General features: G+C 45.8%; 1 protein-coding gene across 2 annotated transcripts in view; it reads left to right on the top strand.

Moving 5' to 3' along the window:
- Positions 1-22,887, top strand: part of RELA (RELA proto-oncogene, NF-kB subunit) — a 507,042-nt gene that overhangs the window by 356,443 nt on the left and 127,712 nt on the right. For both annotated transcript variants that reach the window (XM_069644816.1, XM_069644817.1), the window contains exon 11: positions 5,287-5,358. In XM_069644816.1, coding sequence (XP_069500917.1) covers positions 5,287-5,358 — 72 coding nt within the window. The remainder of the gene's footprint in view (positions 1-5,286; positions 5,359-22,887) is intronic.

Below are 22,887 nucleotides of genomic sequence, written 5' to 3'. Positions count from 1 at the left end.
TTGAATGTATCTTCTGCATGTTCTGTACCTTAGCAGGCTTAAGCATGTCCATTGCCAAATTGCCCTACCAAATTCGTTTTCCCATTTTCTTTTTTGTCTTTCTACATTACTCCGAATACTAATGGCTTTGGATTGATCCCACAACTTATATCATAATCTTTGAGTAATTGAGCCATTTCCTCTTCGGCAACTAACATTTCTTAGCACTATGTTTACGAGTGAATGTATCGCATAGACTTCATTTGCACTGCCGAATTGTCCAACCAATATCGTGTTCTTAGACTGCCTTCTACCGGCTTTACAAATTTCCCCAGAAGCAACAGTAACAGTTTGATTTCAGAACATCGTACCATACATGCCAGAGGCAATGGCATTATGACACTCTTTGGTATAAACAAGTGATAAAGGATGTGCATATATACCAATGTGACACACCTTTACGCCTTGGGTAATAACAGCAATATGTACAAGGTTATTCACCCCATACCAACATGGCCGCCGGCACTCTATACCATTGTAGACATACAAAATCTCCTTTTTCACTGTCTGCCTCTCGTTACCACGATTCTCACCTGATCGCAAATTAATAGACATGTTCATCTACAGAAACACTGTGTGATTGCGTATGAGACTCCGGATGGCAAGGTGCCACTGATCGCAGTGCTTCTGCTTCTAAACAAAGTGTCCCAGGGAATACTGGAAGTTAATTTATAGCAGACTCGACTGCCCACGCATTTGGATACTATAACTTACCCACAAGACGGTGTAGTTATGGTGAGTATTGGCCGCCGACGTAGGGCGGGACACATACTGTTGGAAGTGGGTTTTGGAAACGTGGGCTCTTTGGCAATCCACACTTCCCCGAGGGTGGATTTTGGAGTCACCCATATCTTTGATGTGTACCATAAGGCCAAATCGTGACCGAGTTGACCTTCATTGACAAATGCTCAGCTAGCGTTATTTTAATTAATGCAAACTGATGCAATGTGCCAGGAGGCACAGTATGTTTCCTGAAGCACTTTCCCTAGGAACTCAGAGATATTATGTCTTTTCCTTAGGTACCCAAAGAATGCACTTCTGAAAGCACGACATTGAAGGAGAAAAATATCCATATCCATGCGTGTGTTCATCTAGGACCATTGCACATGGGATAATCAATCTTTAAAGGGTAAGACGGAGATGATATGATGGTATCCCATTGATAGGGAACCATGAGAATCATTGTTGTATCAGCCTTCTAATATAGATTCTCTGTCTACCCCATGTCCCGTTCTCTCCTCTGTACAGGGTGGGCCTCCTATTGACAACCTAGATTCATCTCAACACAAAAGGAATACGATCACACACCACTAAATGTTGATCTGCATTGGCCCTGATGAAAGTGGTTCAAATAATTATTTCCCACTGAAACCGGTAGGCTTTTTTCATTGTGCCCTGACACTTGGAAACAGACAAATAAGGTCCATAAATCAGGCCACAAATTGTTCCATTCCCCAAAAACTACAAGGAGGGACTATGTATCGACTCTGAGGAACGGAGCCTAAACAAGATGTACATCTCCGGACCCCAAGGAATAGGAGTTTTCTCTTATCTACCTTGGTCAAGTTACTCCAGTTTTCTTATTTTTTTTTTTTAAGTATTCTGTGTATAGGGATACACGTGAACTTTGTTTCTTGACCTATTTTTTCCAGACAAGAAACATTACTTTTAAAACTAGTTGCATTCCATGGAAACCAAATAAAGTTGATATTCACTTGGAAAACAACAACAAATCTTCTGTTAGATGATACTTTACTGTTCATGTTGTCCTTTTCCTTAAAATACTGATTGATCTTCAAAGACAAAGCAATATTTGAATATATTTAACCTGAATCAATATGTGGTATGATGATGATTAAGGGAAGATTCGGGTATTAAATCCCTTAACCTGGTTCTATCCATGGACACCTTACCATATTCACCCTTCTCCCCCCCCCCCCTCCTCCCCGATTGGCCATGCTCCGCCATCCCCTCTCCCAGAAAAAACATGTTTGAATCACTCACCTATTGATTCCCTTTATCGCACAAGGAAGCAATCACCTTCCACCTAATCTACAGACCACCTTGCAGGAGTGACACTTTTGTTGCCGACATCTCCAACTTAACTCTCCTCTGCCAAATTAGCATGTTCTAATAATGTATTTCTCAGATGTTAACGTCCCAGAGTCACAGGCTCCAAGCATGTTTTTTGCACTGACCAGTTTGATGGACCTTAAGCAAATTGTGCTCTCCCCCACGCACAACAAAGGCAATACCCTAGACTTGGTCTTCTCATCATTGCATCCTCCCCACTCCCCCACCCCCCCTCATCACTTGCGCAGACCCTTTCCCACTTGACTGGTCTGACCACGCTGCCGTCTATCGGTCACCCACTCGACTTCGGCCCACAATTGTCGGGCTAAACGCCACCTCACACAATGCCGCTCTTTCAACACCTTCCCGGTCAATGAGCTAGAAGCAAACTTTGCAGACTTCCCCACCATAGGGTATGTTTCAGGCCTCCTGGAATTATTTAACAACTCTGCTGTGAACCTGGTGGACACCCCTCCCCCCCCAAAACCACCCTCTCTAATACCAAACCATTGGCTCCTTGGTTCATCCCTGAGCTCGCCTCCAACAGATGCTCAACGAGAGCCCTAGAGAAACAGCAGGACAAAATCCATCACCCTGGAGACCTCACCAACCTCAATTCTCTGTGCCAACCGTAGGATTCGGATTACCAAGGCCAAAGCTGCTTACTACTTTACCACCATTGTGGCAGCCTCTAACAGGAGCAAAGCCCTCTTTGAATCGTTAAAAGATTGTACCAAACCCTCACCCGACCCTGAGGTGCCAGCAAACCACTCAGAGAGGGGATGGGGGGTGGGAGGGGATTGCAACGCAATCAACACATTTTTTAATTTTAATTTAAAAAATGGACAAAAATCTGAGACCCTCGAATCAACCTCCCATAGTATTAGTCCCCTGCTGCACCGTAGCATGCGCACTGATGCTCCGTATCGAATTCTCTCCTCTCTCCCCCGGATCTCCTAAAAACGACTAGCACCTTCAAAACCTACTTCTTACTCGGACTAGATCCTGCTGGCCTCCATCATTAAACAGTTGACTGGCCCGCCGCTCAACGCGCTTCTCCACATTATTAATGCCTCACTCGCAGAAGGTTCATTCCCTGATAACCTCAAGACTGGTCTGACACAACGTCTTTTGAAATAACCAACCCTAGATCCAGATGACCTGGCTAACTACTGCTCCGTTGAGAACCTTATGTTTATTGGCTAAATCTTGGAAAAAGTAGTCACTACACAACTACTTGCCAGAATCGAACAGCTTGGCCTCCTAAATGACAGTCATGGTTCTGCCCCAAGTGTAGGATCGAGACCCTCCAAATCGCTGATCAGGGTGACTCGTGCCCGCCACCCCTGTTTTCCTTGACCTGTCTGCTGAATTCGACCATGCATCCCCCTCCCCCTCTCCCTCCTTCCCGACAGGATGGGATTCTCTGGCACTGTTCTGAATTGGTTTACATGCTACCTCTCGTGCAGACACCATGCCATCCAGATAAACTCCACCAAAGCTCCATCCTCTCACTAATCCGTTTTGACCTTTACATGGAGCCTGTGCACTCCCCTCAAAAATCCCAAAATCCCAATACACCCATCCACCAATATGCGGACGATACACAGTTGTAGACGAGTAAGTGGCGTGCAGGACATCATTCGTCTCTGTGATTACGTAGCCATCATCCAGTTCTGGATTTCCACTACCTACCTCAATCTAAACCCATTCAAGACTGAATTTGTCCATCTCTGTCCGCCCACTTGAAAACGTGTCCAGCATTGGTTCTATATGAACCAAGAAGGATTTGATCCACAACTCTCGGACTCTTCAAAATCCTTAGGCTTCACCGTTGATGGCCTGGCCTTGCAAAAACATATAGCCAATAAGTCGCAAACATCCTGGCTTTGAATCTCCACCCTTCACAAAATCAAACCCTTCATCCCACTGCAAGACCTCTAGACCGTAGTGCAGACCCTTGTGGTTTTGCACATAAATGGGGGGGAAATGCCCTCCTGACGGAGCTACCAGCTAGATGCTCACTTGGCTCCTCTAAAAGCAGTCCATCATGCTGCAGCACATTTTATTAAGACTGCATGGAAATTTGGCCAAATTAACACTGTACTATACAAACAACATTGGCTTAATCTCCTGGCCAGAATACTGTTCAAGACTGCATAAATCTACAAAGCAGTCGCAAGTAGTACACCAGCGTACCTGGCGGCTAAGCTCCACATATCTGGTAACACACGCTCCTCATGCAGCAAATCGACCAACCGGCTTCAATCACAACTCTTCTGCAAAGAGAGGACCTGCAGACAATCTTTCTCTTGTCACCTACCCACCTTCTGGAACTCGATCCTGGTATCTGTTCAGAATGCCCCCACAAATCTCCATTTTCACAAATCTCTCAAAACATTACTTTTTGAAAAACATCTCACCAAAGACTAATTCCAGTGGATGCACATACTGTGCAGAACTCAACTCGCAATACTATGCTACTGTTAAAAGATGCCAGCCCAAATGCTGGCTACTCGCACTCTGTACAGTGCTCCGCTGCTCTCGACGTAGGTTTGGGCTTTAAACAACATAAAAATAGATGGGGATGATCTTAGCAGGGCAAAAAGGGTAAACATGTATCTTCCCATTTAGGGAAGTCGTAGGGTATTGACTTTCACAGGATTATTTGGTAGAAATGGGGAGTCCACTTAACAAGTTGCCAGTTAGAAAAGAGTTGGGTTGTTGGTCTGTGATTTGAATGGGTGCGGCTTTATTAAACTAAATGGATATGCAAGGTCCTTTTGGGTCAAGGTGTTCAGAGGTTTTGAGTTGATGGCGACTTTATAAGTGAACTTGAGTGGGGAAGCACGTAGTCACATTTTCTATGGTACAGGAAACCATGAGCAGATAAAGGCCTATAAAAGGGGCAAAACGGTGATTGAAAACGTGCTGGGGATAAGAAAGTCCTTGTGTGGGGAGTGAAGGGGGGGGTTGTGCAGGGGCCTAGCTCATGATTTGACCTACTTGTTCTAATGCATGCATTCACACCTTTCTCAGCATGTGTACACACCCATGTGTCCTGCGCAATGTTTCTTCATCTCCTGAAGCCATAGATAGTCAGCACTCAAACCTAGCTTTTGAGCTTTGTCCTCCTTGAATGTCCAGTCTTAAAACGGCTCATTCCTTCAACAGCACCTTCTGACTCCAGAATGCCTCGTAGGATTGCAACACCAAGCAGAACTGTCAACGTAACACCAAAGCAAGGTCAGTGAACTTTTTGTTGGAGACGGCCATCACCCAGACACCGCCAAATTACATACTGATTAATACATTGTAGTAACATTTTTTGCAGCTTCACTCAGATACGGATTTGCAAACTATGCGTAATCCTGCCATGCATTTGTGGTCAGGAAAGTTACTATTTTTTAGATAAAAAATAATGTGTGCTTCAACCAGTGGTGTGACTGAAGACCCCTGTGATGTTACCCATAATGCCCTGCACATCAACAGTATCTGCTCCTAAGTGCTGTCCTCTTCCAGATTTAATAGGCTGTCGTTCCCAGAAATGGGTCAGACTGGAGTCCTCTCACTGGCCTGCACTTTAAAAATAAAATAAAAAACATTGTTAGGACAGAATTCAATTTTTAGGGGTCTTACATTCTCCTTTTAATGAGACCCCTACTCATTTTTTGGCTCCCCCTATTTATTTTGTGGGGGGTTTCTAATGTATTTTGGTGGCCAGACCAACTTCTGCTGAGGTCCCCTTGCTTCTATGTCTCTTTTTACTGTACATAGGGTGTATGTTATTGTATTTCCCATATTGTGTCCATCGGCTTTAAGGGGGTAGGCTTTTGGTAGCTAATATTTAGTTTTGCTTTCAACAAGGGTGCAAGCAGATTTACCGCATTAGTAGCCCAATGTAAATTCTTTTAAAAGCCTTACTGTCTGCCATTTTGTTTAAGTTGTCTTCCTTTGTTCAGGGGAAACCACAAGGCAGGCCTAAAATGACTGTTCTATGCACTTTATGAGCCTAAAATGGCAGCCCCCATAGTTGCTTGGACTGGTTTAGACTACTTTCTGGCTGTGAGCAGGCTACTACACTTCCTGTGGGATTGGCCCTGGGTATTTGGCAGTTTGTGAGGCCGGCCTGATGGCTGGCCACCAAAACCTTTTATTTTAAATCCCCTAATGGCGTGGTGGGCTGGCAGAAAACGGCCCCTTTGAGTGAAGGCACTTATAAGGGAAATCCATGTTCCTTCACTCAATGCTTCTGGACATTTGGAAGGAGAGGGGATTAGTTTATCTGCCCGAGTAATTCTTGCCACATCCTGCTGTTGCATTCTGGGGTTTTTGTGGGCTGCATGTCCATTCCCCGTCCTCCACGTCCCGCTAATGGGGCCAGGCCTTCCATCCGGGGTCGTATTCCTGAAGCCTATGAACCTGGCTTACTTTTTGGAGGCAAGTAAAGCATTTTTGTTTTACAAGATCATCTGGTTCTGGGGCAATGACCAGTCGCCATGGCTAACTCTGTTCCCCATGTGAAATTCCTTGTTTCAGATGGCACACATCACCTTGCATGGTGGTGCGGTAGGTTAGGAGTCTTTAAAGTAGTCTGAACAACGGGAATTTTTTAAGTGGTGTTTTAGAGTTAAGGAACAAAAGCAGTAAAGGTCTTAAGAAACCTTCTCGCAGGGCCACAACCTTGGGGCAAGCTTTGGGGAGACAGTTACTTTATATTTTTTTAATTTTGTCTTTTGATACATTATGGTTATACTTACATGGTTTGCCTAAGAAGTGCTAGTTGCAGCAGATATTTTCTACCATTTTTTTTTTAAATATTCTTGCGTGCACTTTTGCATTTTACTGCATAATGCCTTATGTACTCTAAAATGCCCATGCCACAAGATTTTGCCCTTTCCTTTTGGCCTACTTCCTGCCCTCCCGGGTCCTGATTTGCTGTGTATGGTAAGCCCTTTCCAAAGCGGTGGTATGAATTTGTGGCCAGATGTGGGGACTGGAACTGTTTGGTCCCAGTTAACATCCTGGCTGGCTAAAGTGCATCTGTTGCTGAGCAGATGCGGTTGCTGGAGACTGTTCATGATTGAACAGTCCCTACTAGTTTAAATGGCGCTGATCCTTGTAATTGGTGGGCTTGGGGGTGACATTTCCAGCACAAATCTAGGATAAAAGGCAGCTATTCTTGAGATTGTCTTTGGAGCCAATTCTAATGGCCCTTGTGATTCAAATGACACTATGTACCCACCTATTCTAGCAAGCGAAGAACTTTTAAAATATAGAACAATGTGTTTTAACAACTTTCTTCTTTATATGTTCGTCTCAAATTGCTTCATTACTTACCTTGTCGTTTTTTCACTTACCTAGCTACATCACTGTACCCTTCGAATAACTGTTTAAAAGTAAAATGTTTGTCTTCTGTAGCCAGAGCACCCTAAAAGCTAAAGCTTATAGACAAAGTAAAGAGAAAGTCATCCATTAGACAAACAAGAACTATCAATTCCAACTGTCTGATAATTCCCAGATTCAAACTCTCCACCATTGGAGGCAACAGCTTCCCTGTGAAAGCTGCTACACTTTGGAACTCTTTGCCACACAACCTTAGAGCCGATCAACCCTATTTGCACTTTAGAAGAAATCTCATCAGTCATTTGAACTCCAACAACCCCCATATATAATTGTACATTTTACACCTATGTATAGATTTTGATACTTTCTGGTTGAGACCTGCTCTCTCCACAAACAGCCCCTGTATATATCTGTATATCTCCTTGTTAGGCAGAAACCTGTGCAGTTCCCTTGGGGAACACTGCAAAAGATTTAAGACTACAGGTAGAGCAGTAAACCCCTTTGGTAGCAGTCTGTACCACCCAGATTTACCTGGTAGCTGTGGCTGAGCAGTCAGACTTCTCTCAAGAAGAGTTAGGCAGTATGTAAAGTATACACAATATGTACCAAAACACAATAGCACAAGCAAACACTGACCAGAGCTTGGTTTCAAAAGTATATAGTTATTTATTTAAAATACACATAAGTTAAAAACACTCTAGCAAAATATAGTAAACACTTCAAACACAGTTATAATGAAAGTAGATTCAATCCTTTCTCCTATCTAGACAACTCTAGGTTAACACCACTTAATTAAAACAGAGGTGAGTGCTTAACGTTAGATGACACTCTAGTAGTTTCCAAGAAAGGGAGAGAAAAAGCAGAAATGGGTTAAACACACCACTCTAAGGTCCAGAACACTTGCAATAGGCTCAAAGAAGCACAAAGTCACAGGTGAGCAAAAGTCACTAGGCAGGGCCCACTCTTAGAGTAGCCGGAGCGAAAATGTGCCCAAGATCACACCGTTAGTTAGAGATTCAAAGTCTTGCAAAGAGTCAAAAAGAGTTTAGAGTGGCTCAGAAAGTTTAGCCAAAGTGTCCCAGGCACTCCCAGGTTCGAAAGCCGGGGACTAAATCTACCCCGTACAGTCGGTGGCAAGGGAAGCCAGGCGGAACACAGTACCTTAAGCGGAAAGGATCCTCCAGCGGGGGCAGTTGTTCCAGGCAGCGACAGCAAGGCTCGACGTCGGTCAGGGGAGAAGAATATCTCGCTGAAGAGCAGAAGAGAAAGGTCGTAGCACTGCCCGGGAAGAAACCAGCCGCGGAGTCCTCCGGTTAAAGGGTTGGTACCGACTTTCGCGGTATGGGGGTAAAGTGTGGTAGGGTTCCGGTTGCCGGGGTGCTTGGCACTGGCAAGGCGGCCACGAGATACCTCGAGAAGCGAAAAGAAGGCGAAAACTGGTTGTCCCCACCAGTCAAGGGAAGGAGCCACTCTGTTAGGAGTTCTCCTCGGTCGTCGGGAAAAGTGGTGAGACGGTTCAGCAGGGCTCCACCGGGTGGTGTCGTCGAAGCAGGTCGGCTCAGCTCTTCCCTCGTCGGATTCTTGGTCCTGTGGCGACTTCTGAAGTCCCAGTCCCCAAAGCCCTGCTTTTATGCAGCAAGCCCCCATTCACCCAGCCTAGCTGTCACTCAACCATGCTAAGTGGTGAGCCGGGCGGCTCACCACTTGGGCCAATCAGGACGGAGTGCGACTTGAGTTACCAAGGTAACTCAGTCCAGGGTGCCTAAATCCCCCTCCACCCCTCCTAAGTATCCCAGACAGAGTGGCACCACTTTGGAGGGCTTCTGTGGAGAAGCCCGCCAAAAGTGGAACAAAGGGCTCCACTTTGGGTCAGAGTTACAGAGGCGAACACCAACGCCATTTTAGAATCAAGTTTTGGCAAAAAGTCCCAACCGGAGTTATAAAAATAAATATATAAACCGGCGGTATGTTTAAGGCTACCGTAAATAAATAATTAAATGTGTTAGCCTAAAACAATGGGAAATCCCATAGGGAAATATTCGCGGTCGAATATAAAACGTAGTTTCCACTGCCACCAGCCAAAACTCGATCAGGGGGGACGGAGACGTGCCCCCTCGACTAACAGACCCTGGGGCAATCGAATTGCCCCAGCCAGTACGTCCACAATATGATGGTTTGTACTGGTTCTGTTCAGGATTCAAGACTAGCAAAGTCTTTGGTGACTTTACATGCCCTGGGAGACAGTAGTCAGTCCCAGGGTATGGAGTCTATGTTGGGGAGTCCCTAGGACACCCCTGGGTCACGGCACAGAGGGTGCTGTGTGACCCACATCACAAAAATACATGAGGCCCTATGGAGTAAAAGACCCCATAGCCCATTCAACACAAGGTTTAACCAAGAAAACACACTTCAACATGTCCAAGAGTGAGGGTAAAAGAGTCTCACTCTTGGCAGGAGAAAAAAATTAAACCCCAGAAATCCAGCAAAGCTGCTGGGGGACTCACTAGGTAGGGAAATTCAGCCTAAACAGAGAATTCTCCCTAACACTCGCCCCCCCCAGACTAAGGGACAGGAGGATTTAATCCACTCCTGGATGAACCTCATACCTCTAGTCGATGATATACATCCTAGAGAGTCCATCAGCATTTTGATGGTGACACCTTGACCTATGTTCAATGGAGAACTCAAAGGTTTTCTTTTGCAAGCTAACGGACCTACAGACCCTTTGAGGAACATCAGTCTTTTTGTTATAGGGGATCTGGTTGACCAGTCCCTCAGAAGTTGGTACAACTTCTGAACCTATGTTAGGCTTTTTCAAGGGGTCCTTATAAAGGATTCCCTTAGATCTAGAGGGGCCTCCAAGGTTCCTCACCACCTCTCTTGTGGGAGCAGGTTGGGTCTTAGGCCTCTTGGTTGGAGGGGTTGGGGTTAGGCAATGTACCTGCTTCCCCTTCCTCTTAGATCTACCCTTACCTATTTTAGGAGTTTTCCCCCTAATATTAGGATTTGAGTTGGGGTCTTCAGTAGAAGGTCCAACAGTCTGAAGGTTTTTGGCCTTAGACTTTTCTTTTCTGGTTTTCCACCAGCACTGAGAATTACCAGTTCTCTCAGGTCCAGATAGGGGCCTAGTTGGTCTATCCACCTCTTCCTCAGAAGCAGGGGGAGTCAGAGACTCTGAGACTAGGGGAACAATGATGGAGCTTGGTTGGGGCTCCCATGTTCCTAGCATACTATCCGGAAAGGTGCCTGGGTCAGAGGTCAACTTACTAAACCCAGGGCTTGTAGTGGGGTTCTCAGTAGAGGGTCCCATAGGCTTAGAAGGGTCCTTCAAGGTAGCCTTTCTAGCCAATTTGGTTAAGTTCTGCTTCTCCATACTGGGAGGCCTGGGGGTATGTGACACTACTCCTAGAGTTCTTAGGTCATTCCCTAACAGGACCTTCCCAGGTACCTCAGCCTGAACACTGACAGGGATCCTTACTGTCATGTTGTTACATTGAATGAGGGCTGGTAGAATAGGAACCATTTGGACAGGGCCTCCAGACATCTTAGTGGGACCTTTGGGTGCTTTGGCCACATCTTCAGGTTGAAAGAAGCTTTCATCCACTACTGTTCTGCTGGCCCCAGTGTCTCTCCTGGCAGGAGTATCCTGGCCATTGACAAGAACACTGTCCACATAATACACCTTAGAGTTAACAGGTAGGGAGTTATACACAACCCTATTCTGGGGACTAACCAGACCCATAGGCTCTAAGTTTACAGTTGCTTGAAGACCCAAGGGTTCTTCAGCAAAGAGTTCAAAGTGGGCACTAGCCATCTGTACTTCATCCTCAGGAGTGAAGGCTAAGGAGACTGTGCTGATCCCTGCAGGTTTACCCTTGCACTTGGGATCTCCTTTGATATGGTCAGTACCCTGACAGACATAGCATTGTCCAAATGCTCTCTGGAAGGGTGGCTTGTTCTGACCTCCTTCTGGCTTGTGGCCAGAAGGTACAGTAGCCTGACTAGGTTTCCCATGTGGCTTACCCTGGTTATTTTGTGGTTTGGGGCCCTCTTTGGGATAGGAATTATTAGAATTCTCTTTGGAGTCTTTTTTAGGCTGTTTCTCCCCATCCTTCTTCTGAGTTACCCCAGAATCCTTGTGAGTGGCCCTGTTGGCAACCCACAAGTCAGCAGCCTTAGCTAGTTTCCGGGAATCTAATTCCTTGGAATCAGCCAAGTGTTGTCTGAGCTCAGGAGAGCAGGCATCATAAATAGTCTCCAACATAAACAAATTCTTCATACCTTCATAAGTGTTCACCTTGTAACCCTTAATCCATCCCTCTAAGTTTTTCAAACATTCACTCACCCAGGTAGCCCAAGGGGTACCATCATGCTTTTTGAGGCTCCTAAACCTCTTAAGATACTGGGAAGGGGTCTTCCCAAACCTAGCTATCAAAGCTAGTTTCACACATTCATAGTCCTTCCTATCCTCCTCCCCCATCTCCATTACCACATCAGTTGCAACAGGGGGAAGCCTAGAGAACAACCAGGTGAGCAAGTCATTTCCTGTGATGTTCTGGAGCCCATGATTATATTCAAACAGAGACAACCAATCCAACACATCCAACTTAGGCTCATACATACCAACCAATTCTTTAGGCATCCGGGGTCTTTTAGGACTGGAACTTCTAGAGGAGCCAGAGAGAGAAACATTCTCAACAGATAATTTCTTCATTTCTAAGTCATACTTGAGCTCCATTTCCCTTAGCCTTAGTTCTTTGTCAGTTTGAGCATTAAGTTTCTTATACTCCAATTCTAGCTTCATTTTCTCCAGTTCAAAGTACTGAGGACTAAATGTGGGACCTGGTAAAGGTCCAGTAGGCACAGCAGGTAGAGCAGGCAGAGGCCTAGGGGGGACAGTTACAACAGCCTCACCCTCCTCTTCTGACTCTTCCTCAGAATCATCAACATTTTGCTCCATGTTAACTTCAACACTGTCATCTACAGTTGCTGGAGTGGTAGGTTCCTCTGAACCATCACCCAGACTTTGGTTAGCTAACAATCTTTCAATCAGCTCCATTTTTTTGCCCTTAGTCAGGAGATCCTTATGTTTACAGAGCACTCTTAAACAATCAGCAGTTTTGGCTGCAAGGGACTCTTGACTATAGCTTTCTATAACTGACATGTTAGAGGTTTTACTTTTTCAGTGCTAAGCTTTGTGGTTAGTTGCACTAAGGTATCTAAAGCACAATAAAATGTATACTCAATACAAATCCCACCGCTGTACACCAGTTTTAGGCAGAAACCTGTGCAGTTCCCTTGGGGAACACTGCAAAAGATTTAAGACTACAGGTAGAGCAGTAAACCCCTTTGGTAGCAGTCTGTACCACCCAGATTTACCTGGTAGCTGTGGCTGAGCAGTCAGACTTCTCTCAAGAAGAGTTAGGCAGTATGTAAAGTATACACAATATGTACCAAAACACAATAGCACAAGCAAACACTGACCAGAGCTTGGTTTCAAAAGTATATAGTTATTTATTTAAAATACACATAAGTTAAAAACACTCTAGCAAAATATAGTAAACACTTCAAACACAGTTATAATGAAAGTAGATTCAATCCTTTCTCCTATCTAGACAACTCTAGGTTAACACCACTTAATTAAAACAGAGGTGAGTGCTTAACGTTAGATGACACTCTAGTAGTTTCCAAGAAAGGGAGAGAAAAAGCAGAAATGGGTTAAACACACCACTCTAAGGTCCAGAACACTTGCAATAGGCTCAAAGAAGCACAAAGTCACAGGTGAGCAAAAGTCACTAGGCAGGGCCCACTCTTAGAGTAGCCGGAGCGAAAATGTGCCCAAGATCACACCGTTAGTTAGAGATTCAAAGTCTTGCAAAGAGTCAAAAAGAGTTTAGAGTGGCTCAGAAAGTTTAGCCAAAGTGTCCCAGGCACTCCCAGGTTCGAAAGCCGGGGACTAAATCTACCCCGTACAGTCGGTGGCAAGGGAAGCCAGGCGGAACACAGTACCTTAAGCGGAAAGGATCCTCCAGCGGGGGCAGTTGTTCCAGGCAGCGACAGCAAGGCTCGACGTCGGTCAGGGGAGAAGAATATCTCGCTGAAGAGCAGAAGAGAAAGGTCGTAGCACTGCCCGGGAAGAAACCAGCCGCGGAGTCCTCCGGTTAAAGGGTTGGTACCGACTTTCGCGGTATGGGGGTAAAGTGTGGTAGGGTTCCGGTTGCCGGGGTGCTTGGCACTGGCAAGGCGGCCACGAGATACCTCGAGAAGCGAAAAGAAGGCGAAAACTGGTTGTCCCCACCAGTCAAGGGAAGGAGCCACTCTGTTAGGAGTTCTCCTCGGTCGTCGGGAAAAGTGGTGAGACGGTTCAGCAGGGCTCCACCGGGTGGTGTCGTCGAAGCAGGTCGGCTCAGCTCTTCCCTCGTCGGATTCTTGGTCCTGTGGCGACTTCTGAAGTCCCAGTCCCCAAAGCCCTGCTTTTATGCAGCAAGCCCCCATTCACCCAGCCTAGCTGTCACTCAACCATGCTAAGTGGTGAGCCGGGCGGCTCACCACTTGGGCCAATCAGGACGGAGTGCGACTTGAGTTACCAAGGTAACTCAGTCCAGGGTGCCTAAATCCCCCTCCACCCCTCCTAAGTATCCCAGACAGAGTGGCACCACTTTGGAGGGCTTCTGTGGAGAAGCCCGCCAAAAGTGGAACAAAGGGCTCCACTTTGGGTCAGAGTTACAGAGGCGAACACCAACGCCATTTTAGAATCAAGTTTTGGCAAAAAGTCCCAACCGGAGTTATAAAAATAAATATATAAACCGGCGGTATGTTTAAGGCTACCGTAAATAAATAATTAAATGTGTTAGCCTAAAACAATGGGAAATCCCATAGGGAAATATTCGCGGTCGAATATAAAACGTAGTTTCCACTGCCACCAGCCAAAACTCGATCAGGGGGGACGGAGACGTGCCCCCTCGACTAACAGACCCTGGGGCAATCGAATTGCCCCAGCCAGTACGTCCACAATATGATGGTTTGTACTGGTTCTGTTCAGGATTCAAGACTAGCAAAGTCTTTGGTGACTTTACATGCCCTGGGAGACAGTAGTCAGTCCCAGGGTATGGAGTCTATGTTGGGGAGTCCCTAGGACACCCCTGGGTCACGGCACAGAGGGTGCTGTGTGACCCACATCACAAAAATACATGAGGCCCTATGGAGTAAAAGACCCCATAGCCCATTCAACACAAGGTTTAACCAAGAAAACACACTTCAACATGTCCAAGAGTGAGGGTAAAAGAGTCTCACTCTTGGCAGGAGAAAAAAATTAAACCCCAGAAATCCAGCAAAGCTGCTGGGGGACTCACTAGGTAGGGAAATTCAGCCTAAACAGAGAATTCTCCCTAACACTCCTTTGTATAGATATTGATATTTTTATCCTTAAAGACTCTGTATATCTTCTATTCCTGTAATCCTTAACTGCATATGTCTACAATTTTATCTCAACTGTATATTTCTGTAACATTGTAAGCCTCACATATTCTTTCTGCCTGCGCCCTGCTGCCCCTGGGTATGGAGCGCCATATAAATAAATAAACAAACGTGTATGTTTGAAGATCTACTTATCTGCGGTTTTTATTTGATAAGAGTTGTTGACGATCTAAATAACTTTCTGCCAGACTTGTGTTAAGAGCACTCTCTGCTTAATTGAACCATTCACCGCTCACACCCTACTAAGTCTAAGCCTTACTGATCAGTCGCACTGCCTTGATAGTTTGGCTAAACATTAAGTGTGTTTTCCCCTGTGGGTTGCCTCTCCGAATCTGTCCAGAGGGCTGATTCTGAAAATCCATTTTAACACTGTTCAAGCCATACACTCTGAAAAGTAAGAAGGAATGGGGCAGAGCATAGTGAGGCTTAAGATAGATATGTTTATCTGGAGGTCCACAGTTTGCTGCAATCTGGGGCATACCTTGCTCATCCTGCTGCTCTGAATGAGCAACATAGTGGTGCCAAGGAACAGAGGAAATGGTTTGTACAGCAGGTTCGCAGAGAGGCTGCAGGGTAAACTGAGAGCTGATCAGTGTACTTGGTTTCAACAAGCTTCACACGACACCCAAGAGATGTAAACCTATGCTGATTTTGCATTCAACATGGTGGAGGTTCATCTTTAGTTTGGGCTATTAGGTAGCGCTGAAAGCGCTACCTTAAAAGCCGAAACTATTGTCATTAACATAAGACCATCAAATGTGGGCTTTGAAAGTGGGTCTGTAATGCTTTCCCAATGGAGATATTTGAGGAGGGATACACAGTTGGAATCCTACCCATTCCCTGCCCCTAGCCAATGTAATCGCTATGGCTAATCCCACCCATTCCTGCCCATCTCTGAACTCTGATTTTGAGCGAGCGCTTCCATGGAGGCAGCCATTGTGGATGACTGTCTCTAAGGAAGCTCTGGAAACAAGCCGGCCATCTTTGAATGGTAAAGATACCATGCATCTTCCAAATAAAATGACACATTATTTAAAATATAGTAATTTGCATTCTGGGAGTTTGTTTTGATTACAATGAAATGAGGGCTAGTTTTGGTAAGCTGCCACTATAGTGGCTTAATAGTTAGGATTTTTTTATTTTTATAAGTGGCCATTCGCTATAGTGCTTATACAGTTGTCATAATGTACTGTGCAAATACAGTAGTTTCTTTTGGTCCCTATGGCTAGTTTCCTTTCCAGGATTCCATTGTTCGATTTTGTATTTTTACTGTACAGAAAATAGTTTCTCATTGCGGGAATGCGATTCGTCCATTCGTTTCATGGTGAGGGTTATTTGCTTATCTAATGCACGCGCGTGTACAGGCCACTTGATTGCTAGCTGAATTGTAACAAGTTGCATGGTATCACAGTGCTAGTCCTACCGGTGGTACAGAAGGTGAGCTGTCTGGTTTTATATGAGAAATCACTTCTCGCAATCTCTGCCGAAATTCTTTCACATCAACAATGTGGAATCGTAGAGCTGCCGAGAAAGGTTGCTTTAGTGCAGCCTTCACGAGGAGGGGGCTGGGGGGGGGCGTGCAGCAAAATGTCCTCCTTTGCAACAGGAGGGCGAGTAATTGCAGGTATGTTAGTTGAGGATCATTGAGTTGGATAATAACGCCCAATATTAAAGGACCAAGTGAACGTTCCTTTTGTGCAGGGGACGTTTCCCCATTTCTTGTTTCGGCTATTAGGTGGCGCTTAAGACAAGGAGGAAGAGAACATGTGCTGAGGGGCATAGGGTTTGTGGGTGTTTTTTGTTTTTTTGTTTACCAACCCATTGTGTGCCCAGGGCCATGCTGATCCTTGTGGCATTTCCCACCTATTATTTGTCCCTCCATCCAAAAACATCCTCCTAGGATCCCTTTGAGCTAGTTCTATCTATCAGTAACATTAAATGTTGCCCTGCCAGTGATATTTCTAAGCAATCTCCTGAGAGTTGATGGCTTAATTGCATCTTTGAATGCACTGCGGGTGTATTGAAATGTCTTAACCTAGTTTGATTTCAGCCACTTGATTTATATCCGTTTCTTTCATTCAAGCCCTTTTGAAAACACGCATTGACAAAGCTAAGAACTGTGGCTTGTGTATAGGTATGCGACTTTAATGGGCACCTCTATCACAGGTCGACGTAATTGCCCCTTTTCAGCTATTGCCACATGATGGCCAGGTACTATACCATTATGGAAGTGTCTGGCAAACAGTTATCCCATGTCTACATGCAGTCGGTTGGCTTTGCCAATGCTTGTTTATTTTATATAGAAAAGGACAACTAGTAACATGTCAGTTTTGTTGGGCTATTTTTGGATAACTTAAACCTAAAGTGCAGTTTTTAAATGTATGAATGCTCAAGCTCTGGACCGTTCCATGCTTGAAGAAGACTTCTTAGGCTGAGCCAGTAAGAGTCTCACACCTAAAGCACAGATGATCTCTTGACCAGTGCCAGGGGTCTCATTGAAAATGATGTGGAATTAGACCGGGCCAGTGTATTTGTTTTCTCTTAAAACATTAACTTGAGCTCAGAAACCCCTACATCTTAATGCAGAACATATGAGCTCTGCTACAGCTCCCATTCTGTGACTTCCTTTGGACTGTTCTTTAATTTTTTCCCAAGGACGAATTAAACAAGCACTGGTACTTGAGCTAAAAGTGCCAGGCTGCGTCTGTACTGGCAATCAATGTTCAGCCCAATTCCTGATAGCAAGAGACACGAGACAGGGTTGCCCCTTCTCGCTGCTAGTCTTTGCCCTGGCTAACGAACCGCTAGCAGATAGGATATTCCAGAGGCATGCGCACAGAGGTTTACGGTTGTCGGGCCCATCAGAGATCATCTCTTTATATGCAGACGATGCTCTCCTTTTCATTCGCCAACCCGAGCTCAACCTATTCCCAATACTAGAAGATGTAATTCGATTCGGCGAATTATCAGGCCTCCAGGTAAATTGTTCCAAATCGACTTTATGCCTGCTGACTGATGCTACCAACCCGCCATCGGAGCTCCTAGGGTTCACATGGGCTCAGAAGGAGATTACATACCCTTGGTGTGGTGGTCACTCAAGATCCGGCCACGCTGTATGACGCTAACTTTGCCCAATACCTAGCCATCCGAAACCGGAAATGCGTGGCTTGGGCAAACCTGCCGATTACCCTAGCTGGCAAGACAACCGTTCTTAAAATGGTGGTATTGCCACAGCTACTTTACAGGTTCCTCAATGTTCCACTGTGGCCGGGGCGAGAGTTTTTTTACTACTCACTCGTACTATTAATACCGGTCTCTGGTGCGGTTCAGATGAAGTTAACCCTAGCTGCCCCAGTATCGAAGCTTGGCCTAGGAGTTCCTAATTTTGAGGGCTATTGGATAGCTGCCCAGGCCCACTTTGCTTCATTCTGGTTCATGCCCTCTGACCCCCACCCCCCCCCCCCCCCCGCCCCACTAACATGTTAAATTGGAACTCCTTGCTGTGGACAACAGGGACATCCGCACTACAATCCTCTTCCCCCTTGACACAAGCTTTAAACCCGCTGATCCTGTCAATCTAGCCTTGAGTAAGATGTGGAGGCAAACCTGGGTTACACAGCCGTTTCATGGGGTCTCCCCTCTCTGGAATTTCTTACCGGGTTCCCCCCAGGTGGATTTAACGACTGTGAACTGATGGGCCGAAGCTGGCTTGGCTTCTGTTCTTGATATTTTTGTACAGGGCACCTTCACCGAATGGGCCAACCTACCAGAGTCACTACGGGGCGGGCCTTCTCGCTGGTTGCACTATGCAGGCTTGCATCGTGCACTGAAGTCCAGAATCCCTGACTTCCCTTCGCTCCCACAAGATAATCCCCTACTGTCAGAATTATTAACCATAACAACTTTTAGGGGCAAGGTCTCCAGACTATATATGCCATATTCCAGAATGAGATATCCCCACAACTCACTAGACTCGGAACAGTGGGCCAGCGATCTGGGAACTGAGATTTCAGACCAAAGGTGGGAACGCATGTGCACTTATACACGAAACATCTCATTCAACTCACGGCTTAAATGTATACAGTTTAAGATCCTGGATAGAACGCTGATGAGGCGGACTACATGCACATGCTGTGGTCATGCACACATCTTGTTTAATTCTGGTCTGAGGTATGTGCATCCATTTCCGCAATGCTGGAATGTTTCTTCATCCCTTCCCCCTTGACATGTTTCTTTTATGATCTCCCCATGTTAAACTGTGGCTCCAGGAAGCTAGCCAGTTTGTGCCTGTTGCTTGCCACCCAATGCATTTTATTGCTTTGGTTACGACACGGCCCCCCCCCCATGCATGAACAATGGCTCTGCACGGTCACATGGCCCGCTGACGCTGAGGAATGTTGGTTACTACAGCAGCCACCGAGAGCTAGACCTAGTGATATTTGGGGCCCTTTCCGCTCCTGCATCTCCTCCATGTCTCCCAGGTAAGGCAATGGGGGCGACGAGCCGCCACAACTCCCCCACCCCCCTTCTGATATTGATTATCCCCTTTGTATTGCCTCATTCATATCACTTGTGTTGATGCCATCCCCTGGTCATCGTACAAAATTAAGTTGTTCTACTGCACATGAACGGTTTGACATTGTATATGTTCACCTGATATGTCCAATGATCAGTTATGTACCCCTTGTTTCCGTTGTTGTGCTGCCAAGCTTTATAATAAAGTTTTTTTTTTAAAGTGGCAGGCTATTATGCAAGTCTGTGTAAAAAGGACGAGCATACTCGTCCTTGGCACTTATTTTGAGATTGCGTTGCGGTCAGGGTTCTTGTTATGAGGCCAGTTTTGATTTAACGTGCAGGTTTTCACAGAATGAGCAAACTACTTGCCTCTACCAACACTATGATCCTTCATAATGTTTTGTGTGGTACAGCCCTTAATGCTACCCCTAGCACCACCACCAAGCCACCCGTCCTGTTCCCGCCCACATCAGGACTGAAGTATTGCACTCTTGGTCAGTAGTTTTGACTATTAGGTGGCGCTAAGTCATACGCTGAAACTATTGCATTGGAGTGCAGCTAGGGAGAAGCGGCTTATGTGGGACACAAAGCATATAGGTGTTTGGTTATTGACCCACCCATTGACTGGCCATGGGCATGCTAATCCCTAGGGCAATTCTCACCCGCTTCCTGCCCCACAAACATTCTTTGAGCTCGCTTTACGAAGCATTACCATCAACGTTGTGCTTGAAGTGCCTGCAAATGTTTTTTCAAAGCAGTCTTTTCAGAGTTAATGTCATAATTGGAGCTGTAAACACACTACCGTTGTAGTAAAAATGTCTTAGCCAGGTATGCCTTCAGCATTCATAAGCACTATGCATGCTCTTCACTGAAGTCCTGGTAAACAGAAAGCATTGGCAAAGCCCACACTGCTATTATGTGCTCAGGTACTCACGCCATTTTCACAGCTGCTAACATAGATGGCCAGTTAATACCACTACTGCAGTGCCTCGCAAACGCTTTTCCCAAGCCTACACAAAAGGCCAAACTGTTGGGATTGCCAATTCTTGTTTTATTTTCTAGCATCCATTTTACACTGCTGCACTTATTTGTAATGGCCGGCCATCAGAAGTAAGATTCCAGTGAAATTATTGAATACATACATGGCCATACCCATTATAAGGTGAAGGGTACCTTTTATGGTGGACAGTCCGGATGAGGCAGAGTGTTCATGTGGGGAGGACATTTCTGCAGTCACTTAATGTCCTGGTGTGAATGACCTTTGAAGTCTTTGTGGGCAGAGTGATTACCGGCTCACAGTATTAGAAAGACAATATTGAGAGATGTCTATGCCATTGGAGGGGTTTGTTGAATTCAAGCAGTGTGCCATACAAAGCATAGTGAGTTTGGATGCCAAGGTAAAAATTGTCCAGAAGGTTAGTAGAGAGGCCAACATAGGAATATTTGGGATAGCTCACAGGTTCTCTACGGACACTGTGAGACCTGAACTGGCAAATTTTCTTTCAGTTGTTGGAGCGCATTTATAATCTCCCAATATGGGGGTCATCCAAGGAGACTGATCTGAGGAAACCTTATAAAAGGGAAGAAATGGTGTGCTCAAATAACCTTTTCAGAGAAAAAATTTAGCATGCAGCGATTTAATATTTTTCTCTAGTTTGGTATTTGTGTTCTCCAGGTTTGGCTCTTTCATGGAGTCACATGCTCATGAATATTTCCCATCGTCCGGCTGTGAATTCTTGGTAACATTAAAGCGGTTCACCTTCACATTTTTTAAACTGCTTGTCACTTTAGTGCTCTATTAGTCATTGTGGGTTATACGGCCCACAGCCAATTAGACCGGTCCTCTTGGCTCCAACCCTAGTGGCCATCTTCAGATTTTTTAGCTCATGTTAAGTTTTGGGAGTCATCGAGGATTCTCTTCTAGAAAGTCAATGATTTTTTTTTTTTGGGGGTCTATTTATGCTACTTTTTACATCTAATCTTCCAGTTGGTTGTTGCTTCACTTCTCACCCATGGCGGTTGAATTTCAGCCCATTTATCTCCGGGGTTCCAATCTTCCGTCTGAGGCCTTGAAAAGCCTATTAAAGGCCTGCTTGACATGTAACTTTAAAACCATTAACTTCGAAGATCTTCATGAGCAGTGTCTTTACTGTCTTTACCCGGACCACGACTTGACCAGCTGTGCCATCTGTCAGTTGTTCTCCTCCAACACCCAAAAGGATCGCCACCTCGGGTTAGTGTCTTGGTTGGATGAAGGTGCCAGATCCTCTGACTCTTGCTATGTCCTTCGTTATGCCTCTACCAGGCACAGCAGACCCCTGGAGTGCACTCCCCTTTGAAGAGGTTGAGGTCCCACAACAAATCTTCCCGGGGAAGGCGGCTAAAAAGGGACATGAGTCACGCGCTCAGGTTGCTCCCTCGTCGATAGTGTTGTTGACGTCTCCATCCACGACTATCTCACCACGTGGCCCCGAACCCCTTCGTTGACAGCATCGTCGTCAACGACTGGTACCCTAAATTCATGTTGATAACTACCTCGTTGACGATGGTTACTTCTGCCCGGTGACCACTTTGATGACCAAGTTTTCTACAATAACTTCTTTGTTACCATCTAGACCTACGCCGTCGCCAAGTACATCTGCATTGTCGACAACTCCCTTCAAAGGCCTGTAGTCTCCACGTTCCCAAAGTGGGTTGTTGTGGACAGGGATAGCCCCATCCGCATTGTCCCATCTTTCAAGGCCGACTCATGCTCAGCCACTGTTTTAATTGGTTCCTTATGTAGTCCCATGTTGTCATGCCTGCCTCCACATCCGGCTCCGTTGCTACACCTACACGTTCCTGTTTCCCGGTGTCATCAGCTTTGAGAACGGCTAGACCATTCTATACTCGGTGGAAGCTGTCCGGGAGACGCTATTGCTAAGATCACGTATCACATTACCAGCGCAGTGACGTCTACGTACGTACGCATGTCAGCTGACACCATTTAAGGAAATGGAAGCCTTGCACATGCGCTTCTGATCGTTGTTTGTGATCCTCGCGTTCCGGAGCTTGAATGCTGTTCCTCGCAGAAGCCTGCCTTCCAATGCATTTGTTTCGGAGATTACTGCTGATGTTTCCTTGCAGTTGCCATACTTACCAGGGTACGGTTGCCTTCCTGCATTCTGACGCAGTTTCCCACAACTCCAGTTCCTCCTCGAGCTCGGTCCTTCCGTGCTCTAAGCGGCACTCCTCTCCTCTTTCCAATCGGAGTCGCCGCGCAGCCCTATTCTAGGATACTCCATCAACCCGCTCTGCCTCAATCTGCTTCAGACCCTGCAGAGTCCCGCTCTGCATACCGCTGTGCATACCGCTCTGCATACCGCTCTGCTTCAGACTTTGCAGAGGCCAGCTCTGCATTCCACTCCGCTCCAGTCTACCAAGACTCCAGTTCCTCCT

The sequence above is a fragment of the Ambystoma mexicanum genome, chromosome 2p (assembly GCF_040938575.1).
Source record: "Ambystoma mexicanum isolate Mex_15411 chromosome 2p, UKY_AmexF1_1, whole genome shotgun sequence".
NCBI lineage: Eukaryota > Metazoa > Chordata > Amphibia > Caudata > Ambystomatidae > Ambystoma > Ambystoma mexicanum.
Note: the sequence above shows the minus strand (reverse complement) of the source record. Positions and strands in the feature narration are given on the sequence as shown.